General features: G+C 38.9%; 1 protein-coding gene across 1 annotated transcript; it reads left to right on the forward strand.

Annotated features, from left to right (window-relative positions):
- The first annotated feature begins 1,546 nt into the window (after window positions 1–1,546).
- On the forward strand, window positions 1,547–19,230 carry cacnb3b (calcium channel, voltage-dependent, beta 3b). Its single transcript, XM_026243887.1, has 14 exons — window positions 1,547–2,288; window positions 5,936–6,055; window positions 6,136–6,258; window positions 6,344–6,465; window positions 7,184–7,239; window positions 7,435–7,454; window positions 7,686–7,766; window positions 13,716–13,774; window positions 13,961–14,061; window positions 14,206–14,357; window positions 15,750–15,845; window positions 15,956–16,126; window positions 16,215–16,262; window positions 16,641–19,230. Exons 1-13 carry the CDS (start codon window positions 2,247–2,249, stop codon window positions 16,242–16,244), a joined length of 1,173 nt encoding a protein of 390 aa, XP_026099672.1. The 5' UTR covers window positions 1,547–2,246; the 3' UTR covers window positions 16,245–16,262; window positions 16,641–19,230.
- The last annotated feature ends 350 nt before the right edge of the window (window positions 19,231–19,580 follow it).

Genomic DNA, 19,580 nt, shown 5'->3' on the forward strand with positions numbered 1-19,580 from the left:
TGTCCAGGGTAAAGAGGACGTATAGTCACCCTAGTTATGATGTCATGAGAAACGAACAGTACAATAAATGAAGTGAACATTAAATAACATAGATTCTGATTGTTACTGATTATATAACACACAAAATCAATGTTCTGAATGAATCGGTTGACTGAATGAGTCAAAGATTCTCTGCCACTTACTTGCTCTATAAAATCTATTGCTAGGTTAGTGTTGCAAAACCATGGGTATAGTTTTAGATTATCATGGTTTAACATCGATAACCTTTTTACAGTAAAACATGGGAGATTTCTGTAAGGGAATTTAAAAAAATCTAACTGGAACCATTGCATTTGAGTGGTCTCTGCTGTTTCTACAATAATTTATTGATGCTGGGGTCAAAACACTGATTGGTCTTTTTTAAGTATTATCATCCATTTACATGGGATTTAGAAAACACTTAATTCCCTGTTATAGGGCACCTAATGCATTAGTGCAATTGGTTTCCCAGCTGTTTCTCAACAGGCAGTGTTTGTTTGCATTGTTAATTCATGCACAAGTGAGCTTTCAGTGCCTGGTCCTGATTATTTGCATTAGCATTTGGAGTCTTCTGCTGGTGTCAGAGTCTTCTGCTGGTGTCAGAGTCTTCTGCTCATTGAAATAAGCAGGAAATTAAATGATTAGAATATTCAGTGAAATTCTACATGGTACATTAGTGCAGTAATCAGATTAATCCACAAAAGGTTTTGCATTAATTAAGTGATTTAACAATGGTGAAGCAAAGTGTCCGTGCATTTAAAAACTATGATCACTGAGTGGTGCACATTAACAGACTGTTTGGCATATTCAAGCTTCTTGAAAAAATAAAAAAAGAACTGGCATGGAATCCAGTTAGTATGACAGAGCAGACATACAGATTAATTATATTATTAATATTTTTTTTATGTACATCATATATAGAGAAGATCAAATTTGCATATTTAAATTCACTTGGAATACATTTTTTCTGGAAAAATGAGATGGGTCTTTAAAAACTGACCAGCATAAATATTGGTTGCTAGTTGTGATATGTGATATAAATGTGAGGTCCAAAACAAAGATGCTGTAATTGTGGATAACTGGATATTTTAAAGAAGATCAAATAAATTAAAATAATTAAACAATTTCTTTGGCATACAGAATGGTTAGTAAAATATTTTATTTTATATTTTTAAATATAGCTTTTTTTTATATTGATTATTGTATCAATATATAATAGATACCAAATATATGGGTAGATATAAAAAAATAAATCAATAAAAATGTCTTTAACAATTCACATTTGTGACTTTTGGACCACAAAAACAGTCATAAGTAGCACTGGTATACACAAATACATTGTATGGGTCAAACTTATAGAGTTTTCTTTTATGCCAAAAATCAGGATAGGATATTAAGAAAAGATCATGTTCTGTGAAGATATTTTGTAAACTTATCACTGTAAATATTAAAACAAAATTTTTTATTAGTAATATGAATAGACAAAAACTTCATTTGGACAACTTTAAAGCCAGTTTTCTCAATATTTTGAATATTTCAGATATGGTTGACGCAAACCAACTTACAAATGAGGAATATCATAATTTTATCCTTCAAGACAATAGCCAACAATACTAACAAAATATTCTGCCTGTCCTTAATAGTTTACCAAATATGTGGCAGAATGCTTTGTTAACATATTTAACATGAATATTATCTAGCAGTTTTTACTGAGATGTACAAGGAATAAGAGAGAGAGGTCATGCCAGAGCATGTAAAATAAATTCAATTTAATTTAAAACTTAATAATGTTTTTCAGTTAGTTTTACATTTCCAGCCCTGCTTTCCACAATAAAGTGACGGATCCGGGAGTTTGACTCCACACATCATCACACTTGCATAGCACCTGTTCTTCCTGCTGCATGAGAATGAGATGTGAGCGCGTGTAAACATCTCCTCCCCCGCTGCACTGGCTGCAGAACCGCATCTCCAGTGTGTGGAGCGGGACAAAATGGACCCTGATTGAACGTGAGAGCAGGCGGAAGAAAGGCAGCAGCGGCAGAGGGAGGGCGTTTGCTCTCAGTGAACAGCACAACTCAGCTGCTGCAGTCAGGGCATCAATTTTGTATAGGCGTTGAGTGCGGTACCAGAGCGTTCCCCTCTCTTTACCGCTGAGCATGGAGAGCAGCTCGCGCCTCGCTCGACCACAGAGAGAGTGATGGAGGGCGACACGAGCCGTCTATATAGGCATGTCCGCGTCCGATTCTAGCGCAGCCCTGCTCAGCTGCAAGGTAGGGATAGTTTGCTCTCTCTCTCTCTCTCTCTCTCTCTCTCCCTCTCTCTCTCTCTCTCGCACTGATTTTTCCCCCGCGCGCTCCCTCTATTACATTTTCACTCCGTGTGATTCTGTAATCAATCAGCGCTGCTTTGGTGGAGTGAATGAATTTTGCATGCATTCTGCCTGGGTCATACTCTATTAATATACTCGTGTAAGCCTTTTTTTATGAATAAATTATTCTCAGTCGAGATGCACGTCTTGGCTTTTCAACAAGCAGACTCATCAGATGCATTCAGCTGCATTGATTGTTTAATTGACAATGTGTAGGCCTATTGCCCGACTAAGATTGTTAATATCTCTTTCACTTTCTCATATCTTTCTGGGTGTAAGTATCGTTTCAGATAGAATTGCAAGTTGTTGATATGTCATCTGTATTAGGGGGGAAAAGGCATATGGATTGGTTGTGTTGCAATAGCCAGAAAAGGCTGGAGTAATTTTTTATAACCAGCCAACAACCATGGTCAGAATTTCACTGGTTTCAGGAAAAAATACCACTGAAAAGTGACACACACACACAAACAATGCACAGATATTTATATAAATGTACATGTTTATATTCAAGAGTGTAATGAGCTAAGTATCTTTACATATATTCAGGCCTATATTTTTAAGTCATATGTTCTTGATTTTATCAATTCATAATTATATTTCAGGACATTTATAGGTCTTTATAGGTTTTGGACACTATTCAGTTGACATAAACAGGGCAAAAGTATTATATTATATAAAACTACCCCATACTAAAAATCCATTTGAAAATCTTCCTTTTGAAAATATATAATTGCACCCAGTATAGTTCAACCTTCTTTCTGATACTGATTACTGATTTAATATAATGCAAAATTTGCACCAGTGCATGTGTTTATTTTATATTCTAGATGTGTGGCATGTTGTTGATTCCTATGGACTCTGATCCTTGTCTTCGTCAGGACAAGTTTTGCCATGGTGAGCATCAAATCCATGCTGCTCTATACAGGAGACTGGGAATCAGATTCTGACAATCTAAATTAAAATAGGGCACAACACTGAGTGAAATATAGGAGAAAGAATGACTGTTACCTAACAAGCCTTGTGGATGTAGAGAGGTTCGCCCCCTGTTGGCTGTGCTGCTTATTGCACAACAAAATTGTGAATCTCACAATTCTGAGTTTATATCTCAGGTTTCTGACATTTTTCTCATTGTGAGAAAATTCTAATTCAGATGGTCAAATTCCTGCTTCCATTTGAAGCTCAAGATGGATCATTCTTAAATCATTCTGGAGAACATTAGTTTTATGCAAACTTGCGGAGTTTAACACAGCTCTAACACTGCTGTCATTAAAGCAAAAGGAAGATAAACAGAATAATAAGACTGAAATTCTATAAAAAACCTATTAAAGCTTCATTTAAGCTACATACTGTAAACATTCTACCCAACCTTTTCTGGGAATGTCTGATGGTTATAATGTGTGTTGTAAGTGGAATATGGGGTGATGTGTTGTGGAAACACTCTTAGCGGATGAGGTTGTGATGCATTGTGTCTTTTAAAGGATTACATTACTCTATCGATCCAGGTACTGAGCGAAAAATTGCTTAGTCTGTCAGATCATCTGAAAACGACTCTTAAGTTAATGCACACTGCATGTATGAAACACAAAATGTGTGTCACAGCTTGTCACAGCCACAGTGATGTTTATATGGGTGACCCTGCATCACTATTACCTCCTACTGATAAAAGTGGCATCAGTAAAAAAATAAAAAGAAACCTTTGATATAGTGTGTTGTTGTACTTCAATGCCTTACCCTATCTTACTTTTCATTTATTTCTAAGCCGAACACATGAAAGAGATGAACACAGTGTAGATCATCCAACAGTTGGTTCAGGACAGCTCTGTGATGGAGATGCCTCCCATAGCAGGGCTGGCTTTTAATTAACACGTTCATTTAGATGAGAGATATGTTTTAATCGCACATAAGAATCTTATCTTAGTCAGCGTCTGCATAATTATGCTTCATCTCTTTCGACGGTAGGTGTCGCGCCCTGCGGCTGCCTTTGATATTTAAATCATATCCTCAGTGTGTTCCGGATTTTGGAGGGAAAAAAGACAGAGGGAAAGGCTAGTCTGGAGGGTAGATCAGAGGACTGCAGGAGATGGTAGAGGAAAGGTTTTTGCAATGCTTGTTTACAGTCACTACGTCTTTTGTTATCAGTGCATTTGGTGATTTAGTTTTCAGTTTTAATTTTTCTTTTTTCAATTTTTGGTTTGCTGCAATTGCTGTGTACAGTTGAAATTGTGCAAAATAGAATATCGCAAAACTTCAGAAAAAAAATAAAAAACATTATTCAAAACGTTCTGGCTAATTCACAACACACGTGCACCTTCATGAATTTGATTTTAACCTCAAATAGTTGCAAATTGTAATTTGCTGAACATTTGCTCACCCTCAAGCCATCCAAGTTGTAGATGATTTTTTTTTTTAAAATGTAACATTAAAAGTTTTTTCAAACCATTGCTTCTGGCTCAGCAACCTCGAAAAATGCCAAGTGTGCCATCCTCAAAACCAGTTCAAACACAATAAATACTTTTAATACAGACCCAGATAACAGACATCTCATTAGCCAGCTGTTCAAAAGTGACCCTGGACCTCAAAACCTGTCTTAAGGGTCAATTTTTCAAAAGACAAAGTTTGGCAGAGATTCAACTATTTGAAAATCTGGAATCTGAGGGTGCAAATAAAAAATAAAATAATGAGAAAATCACTTTTAAAGTTCTTAGCTATGCATATTGTTAATAAAAAAAATATGTTTTTATATAATTAGGGTAGGAAATTTGATGTTTACTTAAAGGGTTTGTTCAGCCAAAAATGAAAATGAAGCCATAAATTACTAACCCTGAAGTCTTCCTAGGTGTATATGACTTTCTTCTTTCAGATGAATTCATTTGGAGTTATTTTAAAAATTGTCTTTGATCTTTCAAGCTGTTGGATGCAACTCAGTGGATGTTCCACTGCATCGGTCCTTGAGAACAAGCAATAGTGAGCGCAAGCTAGATTAAAGTGATTATTAGTTTTGAATATGGAAATTTTTCGTAAACCTTTGTTCACCCACCGGAGCCATGTGAGAGACTTTTTTTTTTTAAGATGTGCTTTCTATTAAACTTCTCATGGACCGATGGAGTGCAACACCAACAGCTTGAAAGATCAAATAAATGTTTTTCTAATGACTCTGACTGTATTCATCTGAAAGAAGAAAGTCATATACACCTAGGACGACTTCAATGTGAGGGATTTAGGGGCTAATTTTAGTTTTGGGTAAACTAACCCTTTAATATCGATAGAAAAATTGATAATTTTGACCAATACAATGTTTTTTGGGGGATTTTGCTACAAATATACCCAAGTGACTTAAGACTTGATCCAGGGTCAAATATATCTCCATATGATTTTGATATGATATGATAGTATGCAGATTCCAAGCAGAAATGTGTTGCTTAGTGAATAAGACCCACTGTAATTGACAAAGAAGTAGAAAGGACATTAAACATACCAATGGATAAAAGTAATTATAATAAAACAAATTGAAAGAGCACCTCTCATATTGGATTCTTATCCTTTTTGCAGAGTTCTGCTGATTCCTGCACGAGTAGACCATCGGATTCCGACCTGTCCCTGGAGGAGGACAAGGAGGCGTCTCGGCGTGAGGCCGAGCGCCAGGCCCTGCTCCAGCTCGAGAGAGCCAAGGTTCATTTTCTCAGATGGATACACTGTCAATAACCTTACCTCTAAACATAATGTGATCTGGTTTCATTGTTTTCTGGTAGACCAAACCTGTGGCGTTTGCAGTGAGAACCAATGTCAGCTACTGCGGGGCTCTCGATGAAGACTGTCCGGTTCAGGGTGCCGCCATCAACTTTGAAACCAAAGATTTTCTGCACATAAAAGAGGTGGGAAGCAACTAATGAACTGAAGTTAACAGTTAGCTTATGTTTCAGTGTGATATTTTTGAGCACTTTGTCTCCTGTCCTACAGAAGTATAATAATGACTGGTGGATCGGGAGGCTGGTGAAGGAGGGGGCAGATATTGCCTTCATCCCCAGCCCTGTTAAACTGGAGGCCATGCGGATCAAGCAGGAACAGAAAGCAGCTCAGAGGTCCACAGTTGCATCTCATCATATCTATATAGTTGTTCTTCAGTACTGTATTAATTAGCATTTAAAGGAACAGTTTCCCCCAAAGATGAAAATTTGCAGAAAATGTATCCACTCTCAGATGTAGATTAGTGTGTTTCTTAATCAGAAAAGATTTGGAGAAAATTAGCATTATTTTCAGGCACACCAACAGATCCTCTGCAGTGAATGGGTGCCGTCTGAATGAGAGTTCAAACAGCTGATAAATATGTCACAATAATCCACAAGTAATCCTCACGACTCCAGTCCATCAAATAACATACTGTGAAGTGAAAAATTGTGTGTTTGTAAGAAACAAATCCGTCATTAAGATGTTTTTAACTTCAAACTCTTGCTTCCATATAAAATACCATAATCCATAATAATGCTCCAGTGAAAAAGTCTGTCAACTGTTGCCCTCTCACATCAAAATACGTGTACTGGACGTGTCACTGGAGAGCAAATTATTTTAGAGAGAGGACTTGTGTATTAGGTACCTTTAATTATAGATAGAGGTATTTTTTTTCCACATACTGTTTTTTTTTTTTTTTTTTTTTGCCTACCATATAGTAGCGAATTATGCATATTCAATTGAACTGTGTTAGAACAAATAATTTGAATGGCATTTAAATCCCCACTATTAATACGCAGCAATACAGTGCACAAAGACAAGCAAAATGATTTTTTTGTGTGTTGTTAACAGGAAAATGGGTGGAAATGCTTCATCTGGAGGCTGGAGGTCTACTCCTCCTTCTGCAGGTGAGAGGTATTTAAATACTATCACACATTACTCTCTTATTGTAACACTAGTAATGTTGAGCCACTACCATTCAGGATTTATGCTGATTTTATATGTCAAGATTCACAATATTTCAGTATAAAATCGTTTTACCATTATGAACACCAACAACCTGTTTAGATTTCCTCAAACACATCTCTCTTGTTTTAAACAAGCCAAACAGAAGCAGAAGCAGGTAGGTGGTTAAAGTTGCTTCTTTGCTTCCATAATGCAACACAGTCCCTCAAAAAGTGCTATTAAATATTCACAGTTTTTGTCTGGCCTCTCAGACAATTCTCTGTGAGAGATTTTAATGCTGTGTTATTGAAACTGCATCCCTTGAGGCTACTCATTAGATGTTGGGAAATGTTAGTTAAGGTTCATAGCTTGTGAGACATAACAGTGTGTGTGTGTGTGTGTGTTGTAGACAGAGCACGTTCCACCCTATGATGTAGTTCCATCCATGAGGCCTGTTGTTCTGGTCGGCCCCTCGCTGAAAGGCTATGAGGTAAATTATATTAAATTTGATCATCATGGCAGTTAAAAGACAGGCCAGTTGTTCTATGTATGCAGGGTCCAAAATTGACAACCATCAAGCACATAAAAGTGGAGTTTGAGGAGTAAATAAACTGAATCAAATCAAGGACATGCAAACCATTTACTAAAGAAAACATCATCACTCGCCCATGTGACTTTTCTGCCTTTTAACTCGCACCACTATTGGAAAAGTTACCAACAGTAATAATGTCTCAAGGCTTTTTTTCTCCAGAACTCAATGTGACAACGTATATATTCAGCTACTGTTGAGAGATTGTCTTTTGTCCATGCTAAGTTACCGTAGTTTGGGTATGCTAACCACTAGAGGGCACTGCATGATTATTATTGATGGAGTCCAACGGATGGCTTAGGCTGCTCTGTGTGGTAGTAAAATAAAGAACGCTCTTGAATAAATAGAACGAGCCGTGTCTTACCTAATAACATGACATGGTGTCAGAATTAAGTACTCCACGCCGACATTAAGAGCAAAATGGCAAAGTTTGGACCTCCCGAGCCGTTCGATTTCTCGCAGCCAGCGGAGTGGCTTACATGGCGGCAGAGATTCTCCCGGTTTAGAGTTGCATCGAAGCTGGACAAAGAGAGCATCGAAGTGCAGGTGAACTCGCTCTTGTACTCGATGGGGAGAGATGCCGAACCTATTTACGGCTCGTTTGTGTTTCCGGCGGCAACCGAGGCCATGCCACATCCAGAGTATGAGTTTAATCTAGTGATGCAGAAGTTTGATGAACACTTTGTCCCGAAAAGAAACGTCATCCACGATCGCGCCTGTTTTCATAAGCGGAACCAAAGGGCCGGTGAGACAGTTGAAGCTTTCGTGCGGAGCCTGTACGAGCTCGCGCAGCACTGCGAGTTCGGTGCGGGGAAAGACGAGCAGATCCGCGACCGGATCGTCATCGGGATAATGGACAAAGATGTTTCGCAAAAACTCCAGCTAGAGGCGGACCTGACTCTGGAAAGAGCTATCCAGCTTGCACGGCAAAGTGAACAAGTGAAACAACAAAGTGCAGAGCGTGTGGAAACAACAGTGAATGAGGTGAGACGGAAACAGTATAATAGCACAAGGAGGAGCTATGATAAACCACGGCAGGGACAAGAACAGAAATACAGCGAGAACAAATTGAATTGTCAGAGATGCAACAGGATGCATGATAAAAAGGAAAGCTGTCCAGCCCGTAACAAAAGGTGCAGGAAGTGCAATAAAATCGGCCATTTCGAGGCCGTGTGTAAATCCAAGATGCTGAAAGAAGTCAGAGCAGAGGCTGTTATGGATTCAGATGAGGATTCATTTTTTATTGGAGAACTATTCCTGAGAGCAACCACAAGGTCAAAACCAAACATCATTGAGGAGTCAAACGCCGATACTGACTGGGATGTAGAGCTACTTGTGAATGGCAGTTCAGTGGATTTTAAAATCGATACAGGTGCGGATACCACTGTTATGACTGAAGAGGCTTTCAGCAAATTACGTCAAAAACCAAAACTGAACAAGTCCAGGCCAACAGTGTACAGCCCAGGTGGGAAAGTCCGATGCGTGGGCAAGTTCCTTGCCACCACTACATACAAAGGTCAGAAATACCAATACTGGATTACAGTTGTTAAAGGACAGTATGTTAGTAACTTGTTGGGCAAGGCAGTGGCAAAGCATATGGGGCTGGTAGAAAGAGTCAATGCTATCACTAGTGACTTAACAAGTGATGTGTTTGGGGAAATAGGACTACTGAACTGTGAGCCTGTAAAGATCGAGCTGACTGAGGAAGCAGTCCCATATAGCGTCAACACGCCACGCAGAGTTCCGTTTCCGCTCCTTCCAAAAGTAGAGAAAGAGCTAAAGCGTATGCTGAGCCTCGAAATAATTGAGGAAGTTACAGAGCCGACAGATTGGTGTGCCCCAATGGTGCCCGCTCCAAAACGCAACAAGGACGAGGTCAGAGTGTGTGTGGATTTGAAGCGCTTGAACAAGGGAGTGAAGCGTGAACGTTATATTTTGCCCACATTGGATGATATAACACCTAAGCTGGCAGGAGCCAAGGTTTTCTCCACTCTGGATGCCTCTAGCGGGTTCTGGCAAATTCCATTGGACCCGAGCTGCCAAAAATTGACAACCTTCATTACCCCAATGGGCCGGTTTTGCTTTAAACGTCTGCCATTTGGCATTACATCAGCGCCAGAGATTTTCCAGCGGCTGATGACCGACCTGCTCAAAGGCTTAGAAGGGACTGTCGTTGTAATGGATGATATCCTGGTTTATGGATCTACAAAAGAGGAACATGACCGCCATCTCGACGCGGTGTTGCGGACGGTTAAGGCGTCCGGTCTCAAGCTCAACAGGGCCAAGTGTCACTTTCGGAAGACTGAACTGCAGTTCTTTGGACACATCATTAGCGCGGATGGCGTGAAGCCTGATGAAAGCAAAGTGGAGGCTATCGCTCAGATGTCCAGCCCCTCCAACGTGGAGCAGCTGCGGCAGGTGCTTGGACTGGTTAACTATGTTGGAAAATTCCTGCCAGGCCTGTCTTCAGTGTTGCATCCACTCACTAACCTGCTCAAGAGAGAGACTGCGTGGGTTTGGGGTGAGCCTCAGGAGCAAGCATTTAACAAAGCAAAAGCAATGCTCATGGCTGCACCAGCTCTTAGTTATTACGATGCCAACAAATCAACAGTGGTCAGTGCCGACGCCAGCAGTTATGGCCTTGGAGCTGCCCTGTTGCAAGACCATGATGGAGAGTTACGGCCCGTTGCCTTTTGCTCGCGCACCCTCACTGATGCAGAGAAGAGGTATTCGCAGATCGAAAAGGAGTGTCTGGCATCTGTCTGGGCCTGTGAACGTTTCGCCCGCTACATCCAAGGTATGGGACGAGTCCGTTTACAAACTGACCACAAGCCACTGGTGCCATTGATCAACTCATACGATCTGGACAAAACGCCACTACGATGCCAGAGACTGCTTATGCGCCTCATGCGATTCAACGTCACTGCTGAACATGTTCCCGGTAAGCAGCTAGTAGTTGCAGATACACTCTCCAGACATCCACTGAAAGACAGTTACGTGCCTGAAACAGAAACGCAAGTAAAGGCATATGTGAACACTATGGTGGCTAGCAAACCAATCAAGTCAACCAAGCTTGAGGAAATTCGCAAAGTCACACAAAGCGATGCCGAACTTCAAAAAGTAATCACATTCATCCGAAAAGGGTGGCCTCGTAGAATGACAGAGGGCTCACCACTGCGTGGATACTATGCAGCCAGAGGTCACTTATCGGAGTCGGACAGTCTGGTCCTATATCACGACCGCATAGTAGTTCCAGCAGTACTCAGAGCTGGGGTCCTGGACCAACTGCATGAAGGCCACCAGGGCCTCACCAAATGTCGGGAGCGAGCCAAGTTGACAGTTTGGTGGCCAAACATCGGAGCTCAGATCACAAACAAAGTGAAATTATGTGATTTTTGCAGAGAGCACAAACCTACACAAAGACGTGAACCGCTGGTAACCACTCCCCTGCCCAGTGGCCCATGGCAAAGGATTGCCGTTGATCTGTTTGAGTTAGAGGGTAAGACTTTTCTTGTCGCTGTCGATTATTTCTCTAGAGACATTGAGATTGCTTCCCTCACCACCATTACCAGCAAGCAAGTTATCAACAAGCTCAAGCACATTTTCGTGAGATGGGGCATCCCGCTAGAACTGGTCAGTGACAACGGGACACAGTTCACATCAGCCGAGTTCCAAGATTTCAAACAGAGGTATGGTTTCACTCACATTACCTCCAGCCCACATTATCCACAGTCGAACGGAGCTGCTGAAAGGGCTGTTCGGACTGCCAAGTACATCCTCAAGCAGCCGGACCCCTGCTTAGCCCTTATGGGTTATCGCTCTACACCAATCGCAGCAACAGGTGAAAGCCCAGCACAACTCATGACTGGTAGACAAATCCGTACTACTGTTCCTGTTCTAGAAAAGACATTGCTGCCACGTCCATTCGACCCGGATCAAGTCTGCATGAAGGACGCAACAGCAAAAAGTTCATACAGATTCTACTACAACCGCAGGCATTCGGCACGCGCGCTCCCTGAACTTCACCCTGGTCAAACTGTTAGAGTGAAGCTCGATGGCGAGAAGGGATGGACAACACCTGCCAGGGTCATCAGTAAGTCCAAGGAGCCGAGATCCTACCTCGTGGAGATGGCCAATGGAAACGTGACTCGTCGGAACAGGCGTCACCTCCAGACTGTTCCTGAGACCGAACCTCCTGCGGAACAGCAATGTGCTCAGCCTACAGTGTCTCAGCAGGACAGCAGTTCCCTACCGACAGACGAGACTGCGCCGCCGGAATCACCAGGGAGCCAGCTACCAGCAGGCCCTTCCCCAGGGTCTCCCCTTCCGCCATCTACTCCTGTGAGAAGAACTTCCAGGGGCCGTGAGATAAAGGTGCCTCTTAGGTTTCAAGACTGATGATGTTCAAAAGGGCAGAATAATCCCTTTCAGGACTGAGGGCAGTCTACCCCTGTGATGTCCTGCACCGTTCTAAGACTGTTGCTAAGACGTAATGAAAAAAAAAAAAAAAAAAAAAAAAAAAAAAGTTATTTGATAACAAAGTTGTTGCATTTATTTTGTTATATTATATAAGAAAATTTAAGATTTAATTAATATTGCAAAATGCAGATGTTTGGGATCTTGTTATTGCTAACTTCTAAAAGGGGAAGATGTTGAGAGATTGTCTTTTGTCCATGCTAAGTTACCGTAGTTTGGGTATGCTAACCACTAGAGGGCACTGCATGATTATTATTGATGGAGTCCAACGGATGGCTTAGGCTGCTCTGTGTGGTAGTAAAATAAAGAACGCTCTTGAATAAATAGAACGAGCCGTGTCTTACCTAATAACATGACAGCTACCAAAATTTGACTAACAAGCATTTTATTTTATTATTATTTATATAATATTATAGTTTTAGTCATTTTTGAATACATTACGTTAAGTAATTTGTGTAATATTTGTATTTGTGTGTGTGTGTGTGCGTGTGTTACGGGAAAAACAAGAAGCAATATATGCAAACAATACTCAGCATCTTCAGTAGGAGCTGAGTGAATGTTATATAGTTTATGTAATAGCTTTTAGGTTAGTGTGACTTGTTACAGCTGTGTGCAATCAGTGCAATGGATGATGGGAAGTGCAGTCCAGGCATATAGGGTAGGGTAACAGTCTGTGTAGTGTGAGAGTCCATGTAGCGAGCGGGTGACCTCTGGTGGTAAGTGAACGGAAGTTCATTGACCAGATTTGTGACCCTATGATGTGATATACAAGTTATATATTTACTAAACAATATTTAGATAATTATATTTATTATAATTATATTTTATAAAATAATGCACAATACAGTTTCATGCATGGCCTAAGAAAAGTAATCACAGTCTGTAAATTCTTATAATTCACTCTCTGTGGGCAGGCATGGCAAAAAGCTCATTTTGGATCCTGTTGTATGTGACTGCTCAGGCAGTTTTGGTGTGCGAGAGGATTCACGAACATGAAATATTGAAATCCTGCTGTGGCACGGTGCTCTGGACACATTTGTCAGTCAGCTCTTTAACAGAGACACCAGAGACCAGCTTCCCCTGCTGACTCTCTACCCTCTATTTCTGGAGTCATTCATTTTTCACCCCTGTGTCTAAATGAAACCACGTCACCTCATCCAAACCATATTAGCCTTATACACCACTCTTCTTCCGAATCCCCTGCTTAGGATTCCTTATTTTCCCCCACGATCCTTAGACAACAAAATCACTGGGTGGATGTTAACACTATTAATAGCTCAGGACCTAAACTACCTCAGATTGACAGGTTAATTACATATGAAACGTTTCTGGTTGAATGTAGAATAATCGTTTTCTCACAATCTTCTGATGCAGGTGACTGATATGATGCAGAAAGCCTTGTTTGACTTCCTGAAACACAGGTTTGATGGGAGGTCAGTGCAGAAACTGCTTTTTTCACTGGTTTAGAGCTTTAATGTGAAAGCGTTACTCTTAAAGGAACAGTTCACCCCAAAATAAATCATTTATCTACTTTTTTTCTTCTGTAAAGTATCATAAAAGTGGTCCATACTTCTTGTATGCTATGTTATTTTTTGTTTTGTGGTGTGGTTTCATGGCAGGATTTCTATCACACGGGTGACTGCAGATCTGTCTCTGGCCAAGAGGTCTGTACTGAACAAGAAAGCTATCATGGAGAGGTCAAACACACGTTCCAGTCTGGGTGAGTGACAGCATACAAGGGTTAAGCAAAATAGTACATTAATACAAAATATGATCAGGTATTTTTTATGTAGGACCTAATATGGCATCATTTGTTGTCTCATTATTAATGTGGCTCTTGCTATCGTGCCTGTCTCTCTCTCAGCCGAGGTGCAGAGTGAGATTGAGAGAATATTTGAACTGGCTAAAAGCCTGCAGTTGGTGGTCTTGGATGCAGATACTATCAACCACCCCGCACAGCTTCTCAAGACCTCCCTCGCCCCCATCATTGTCTACGTCAAAGTGTCCTCTCCAAAGGTACATCAATATTTAACCAGGCAATAAATCACTTATTCTTAAAAAGCTATAAATGGGTGTTTCTCCAATTACAGATGTATATTAAAACTAACTTCACTTTTCTGTTGTTGTATGAAGGTAACATTATTGTAAAATGGCCTCGGAAACCCTTTAACTTGTATTTTTATGTTGTTTTATGTATTTTATTATTTAACTCCTGTCCCAGACTATGGATTTTCATCTAATATAGAAATCCATAATAAAAAAATAAAATTTATCTAAAATTATGAAAAGTAAATTAATCAAATTGTTATTAGATCAATTTTGTCCCTCTATCATTTCCACCACAACCAGAATTCTTTCTGCAGTTATTATTTAAATATTCTTCAAATATAAGTCTAAAAATAGTGTTTTAGCATGACCAATGAGTGTTTAAAATCAGAGACAACAAAATGCATTATTACAGTATTACATTTGCTGTTTAAGAAAAACTAGTTTTTCTGTGATGCATGTACAGTATGTCTACTCTTGAATATCGATGATAGACTAATTAAAAGGATAGTTCACCCAAAAATGAAAATTACTCACCCTCATGTCATTCCAAACCTGTAAGATTGTCATCACAAATTAAATTTGTTTTGATGAAATCCGAGAGCTTTCTGACCCTGCATAGACAAGCAGTGCAACTACCATGTTCAAGGCCCAGAAAGTTAGTAAGGACATTGTTAAAATAGTCCATGTGACATTTATGAAGATACAAGAATACTTTTTTTCTGTCCAAAGAAAACAAAAATAACTTTATTCAACAATTCTTCTCTTCGGTGTCTTTGACACGTGGTGGTACTTTTATTAATGCATGCTGAAGACTGATACGTAAGAGAAGAAATTGATGAATAAAGTCGTTATTTTTGTTTTCTTTGCACACAAAAAGTATTCTCGTAGCTTCATAAAATTATAGTTGAACCACTGATGTAACATGGACTATTTAAAAAATGTCTTTACTATCTTTCTGGGCAGAAAGCTCTCGGATTTCATCCAAAAATATCTCAATTTGTGTTCTGAAGACGAACAAAGGTCTTACGAGTTTGGAATGACATTATGGTGAGTAGTTAATGACAGAAATTAATTTTTTTGGGTGAACTATCCCTTTAAATATGGATTTGAAAAGTGTTTATTTATAAGTTAAGAAGCCAAAGCCAAAAAATCTGCACACCAAATGAAATGCAAAGGTCCTGAAGTTTTACATGAAGGTGAAGACAAAAACTGCACTAATTGCACTAACAAAAAAAGTGACTGTCCACGCACACAAAAAAGCAGTGCTATTTAAAGGTCCACAGAGCTAAAAGTGTTGTTGTGCTTATTTAAATGATTAAGTAATATAGGTAGGTTCACTCATTACTCATTCTACCCCAGGTTCTTCAAAGACTCATTAAGTCAAGAGGGAAATCTCAAAGCAAACATCTCAATGTGCAAATGATGGCTGGAGATAAACTAGCACAGTGCCCACCAGTGAGTCCCATTACTGCACACTTTCAGCTCCTGTTAACATACATTATACTGAAGCAACACTAATACTGGCACTAATACTGTTTGTCTTCACTGCATTAATCTTGCATCAGGAAATGTTTGATGTCATACTGGATGAGAATCAGTTAGAGGATGCCTGTGAACACCTGGCCGAATACTTAGATATATACTGGCGTGCCACTCACCTGCCAGGCTCCGCCCCCTTGAACCCTCTAGTGGAGCAAAATGTAGTTACACCACCCTCAGCCAACTCTAGCCAACAGGTGAGTGTTTAAATGTTACCTGCTTGGGCTTCCCTTGATGTGATGAAGCTTAAATGATCTTAAACACTCCCTCATCTTCTTTCTCTAGTTCTCAGAGACGCATGAGCTAATTGAATGAGTACAACCACAAATTAGGGTGAGTGTTGGATTGATTTTCATCTGCCAGTTAAACGTATTATTGTGAATGTGTATTTTCTTCTCACGGCATATTGATAATAAATAGTAATAATAACAATCAAAATCAAATGTGCATTTGCTTATTTCAAATGACAAATATTTAATTTAATTTAATTTAAGTTTAAGTTGGCTTTAGTAACCGTATTTTGTTACCGAATATGCTTTTGTCTGTTTTATTATATGTATAAGTTATTATATATATATGTATAATATATATGTATAAATATATATATATAAGTGTGTGTGTGTGCACCTTAAATATTGACTGACAGAAAGCTTTTGTCCCGGGTGTTTAACCATAATGATCACTCACTCTACTGCTCTCTGGTTGTTATAGAGTGACATAGAACATTCCAGAAAGACCCCCAGAATATTCCTCAAAGGCCAGCCTCTCACTGCCCCAGAATGAGACGGGGCTCAGAGCAGCTGGCCCCCCCTGCCCCCCCGATGAGAAAGAGGAGATGAAGGCCAGCGGAGAAGTGGACCAATCCCAGCCTCACTGTCAGTGACAACACACATCCTCTACTAAACCTGCACTAACACATGTGTCGTCCTTTACATCTCAGAACCACTCTGCTGCAGGCCTTCAGCCAACACACACACAGGTATACACACATTCAACTGGTCTGAAAGTCCCCGCTGAGCCCCGCTGACAACAACAGGGGTCTCCCTAACCCCTTGGTGGTGCCGTCTGTCTGCAGGTTCTGCCAGCCTGACTCTGGCACTGTGATCAGAGCATCCATACCATGCCCTCACAAAGAAGGGCACCACATGCCACTCACATCCCGCTCACTCACTCTCCACCTCATGCATCACTTTTGGTTTGTTTTCAAGGCCATACCTTTTTCACAATACATTTTATTTCAATCAATCATCAAATGCAGTTCACTCATAATTAATAACCCAAATGGCTTTATGTAGCACAGCCCTCAAATAACTAATTCATATACTGAATCCACACTTGGGACTTTTTAACTGAAAACGTTTTTATTTTTGTGTTATATCCCGTTTCATTTTTCCTGTGTCTTTTTATCCACTGGAACATTAGGTTTATGTCAACCAGGGCAAATTAACAAGTAACTCATCAGTATGTCCAAACACACTGCACTAATATCACCCTTTCAGATTCATGAAAAGCAGACCACATGAATGTTTGTACATCTTTTTGCCTAGATCTCAGTATTTCACTAAACAGCCTAACATATTATTTATTTTGTCAGTGGTTCTCAACTGAGATCTCACAATTCTGTTCTGATTGGACAAGTGATAAACTATGCTAAATGCACGGAATAAAATGCAACTTATATTATAATTATGCATAGTAAGGATGATAAGACTTGTTCAGTTTTAAAAGGAAAAAATTATATGGCATTTTGATGCAAATTAATCTATAACAGTAAATTAGGCAGATATAAATTGGATGACATGCTCTCATCTTTAAAATCATGAACAAGCTGAGAAAATATTACTCAAAATATATTCAACTTAATTTGTAGTTAAGTAAAAAAGGTTTGTGCCCCAATATTTTATGAACTATTTTAGTTTATTATTTATTTATAACTATATTTGAATTCATATTGTTAGGATTTTATTTTTTAATGTAAATGCATTTTAATATTTGATTTTAAGAATTTATTTTTATTTCTTTTGTGCAATAATCTTTTGTGTTCCTGTGTTGGCCAAAGTTCTATACTAATGTTTGAATTACAGTGACATCTAGTGGTTTTGTTTGAAACCACAAATGTGAGACCCTTGCAAGCCTCTTTGTTTCCACAAAAGAATAACTATACATAATCATACCATTAATTCAAAAACAACTGTGTAACGGTATGATGATGTATTGCATTTTGAGAATCACGAAACACTGATAACAGTTCCTGATAGTTTTGTTTTCATCAACACTTATTTGCATGATTAGTGATGATTTTGCTGACATATCTGCTGCTGTAATTGTTGAGTTTTACTTGCTGCTGTTCTTCCATGCAATAACAAAACCACTTACAAAGATTATCACATTTAACGGAATTACATATGTCTTATTTGCAAGACAATCTCTTCACTAAATTATCACTAATTTTACTCTTTGCATACATGCATATGCGATCCCATTGTACATTCAAGCTAATCATGACTATGCATGACACAATCAGGCATTTGTAGAAATAAGCAGCACTGTAAACTGAATAGGGAGATGCAATGGACAGAAACCATCACAAACATCTGCTTGAGTATATACAGTTTGCACATTAAAATTCATTGCCCTCATCTATATATAAATTGCACAAACAAATGGCTTTCTGTCTATTTAAGGTGTACATAAATAAAATTATTTACATATATTGAACAAAAATGTTATTTGGGACCATGTTGAATCTTCTGTCAATTTTTAAAATGACTGCATATGAAAAGCAACAAGCTAGAGAAACAGGCTTGAAAGCACAATGAGCTCTTCCCAATTGAAAACATGCTTGATATCTTTCCAGGTGATTTGTACATAGTCCATAACTATGTCTTTGGGTCTCCAAAGTATATTTTCAAGGCTAATTTTTTATTTTATTAGATATTTATGTTGTTCTCTATCACAAGATACTGTACTGTATGCAAAACTGGTAGAAGGAGGAAGACAATGGATTGGACTGGTAAATGTCTATCACTGAATAAAGGGAAAATCAAGATGATTGCACTATTTTGGTTTTGTGTTTGAGGTTTTCTTTTGGTTTAAAATGCAATAAATGAACTATGTAATTGTGTAAACCCTCTTCCAGTAGTTAGCCTATCATAATGTACTAATGTGACAACACTGACCCAGCACTAAGTCTGAAAAGAAAGAAAGAATTATAAAAAGTGTACTATCTGATGCTGAGCAGAACTATTGTGCTCTGGGGAAGAAAAAGAATGTAAAAGAAAATAAAACAGAAAAAGAATGGTCTCTGCATGGTTTCTGTCACTTTAGCTTGTGCTTTTGATTCATAATGTGTTTTTAAAACAATACTTTTTTCTTTCAAGTTTTATGAATTTATTTTAAAGTTTTATGATCTTGCGGTGTAACAAATACATTATCAAATATATTCTCTAAGTTAACTTGAAGTCATAAAAGCTACATGCACAGTAACTATAAAAGAATCAAAAGTGATGACGAATATTTTTCAAAAATACCTGTATGAAGTAACCAAACACGTAGAATGATTGAGCAATCACACAAATAAATTCCAAAATTTCCACTAGATGTCAGTGCAGGAGCAATAAAAAAGCCAAAACCAACTGCTTCTGATCTCTT

The sequence above is a fragment of the Carassius auratus genome, unplaced genomic scaffold, assembly GCF_003368295.1.
Source record: "Carassius auratus strain Wakin unplaced genomic scaffold, ASM336829v1 scaf_tig00004557, whole genome shotgun sequence".
Taxonomy (NCBI): Eukaryota; Metazoa; Chordata; class Actinopteri; order Cypriniformes; family Cyprinidae; genus Carassius; species Carassius auratus.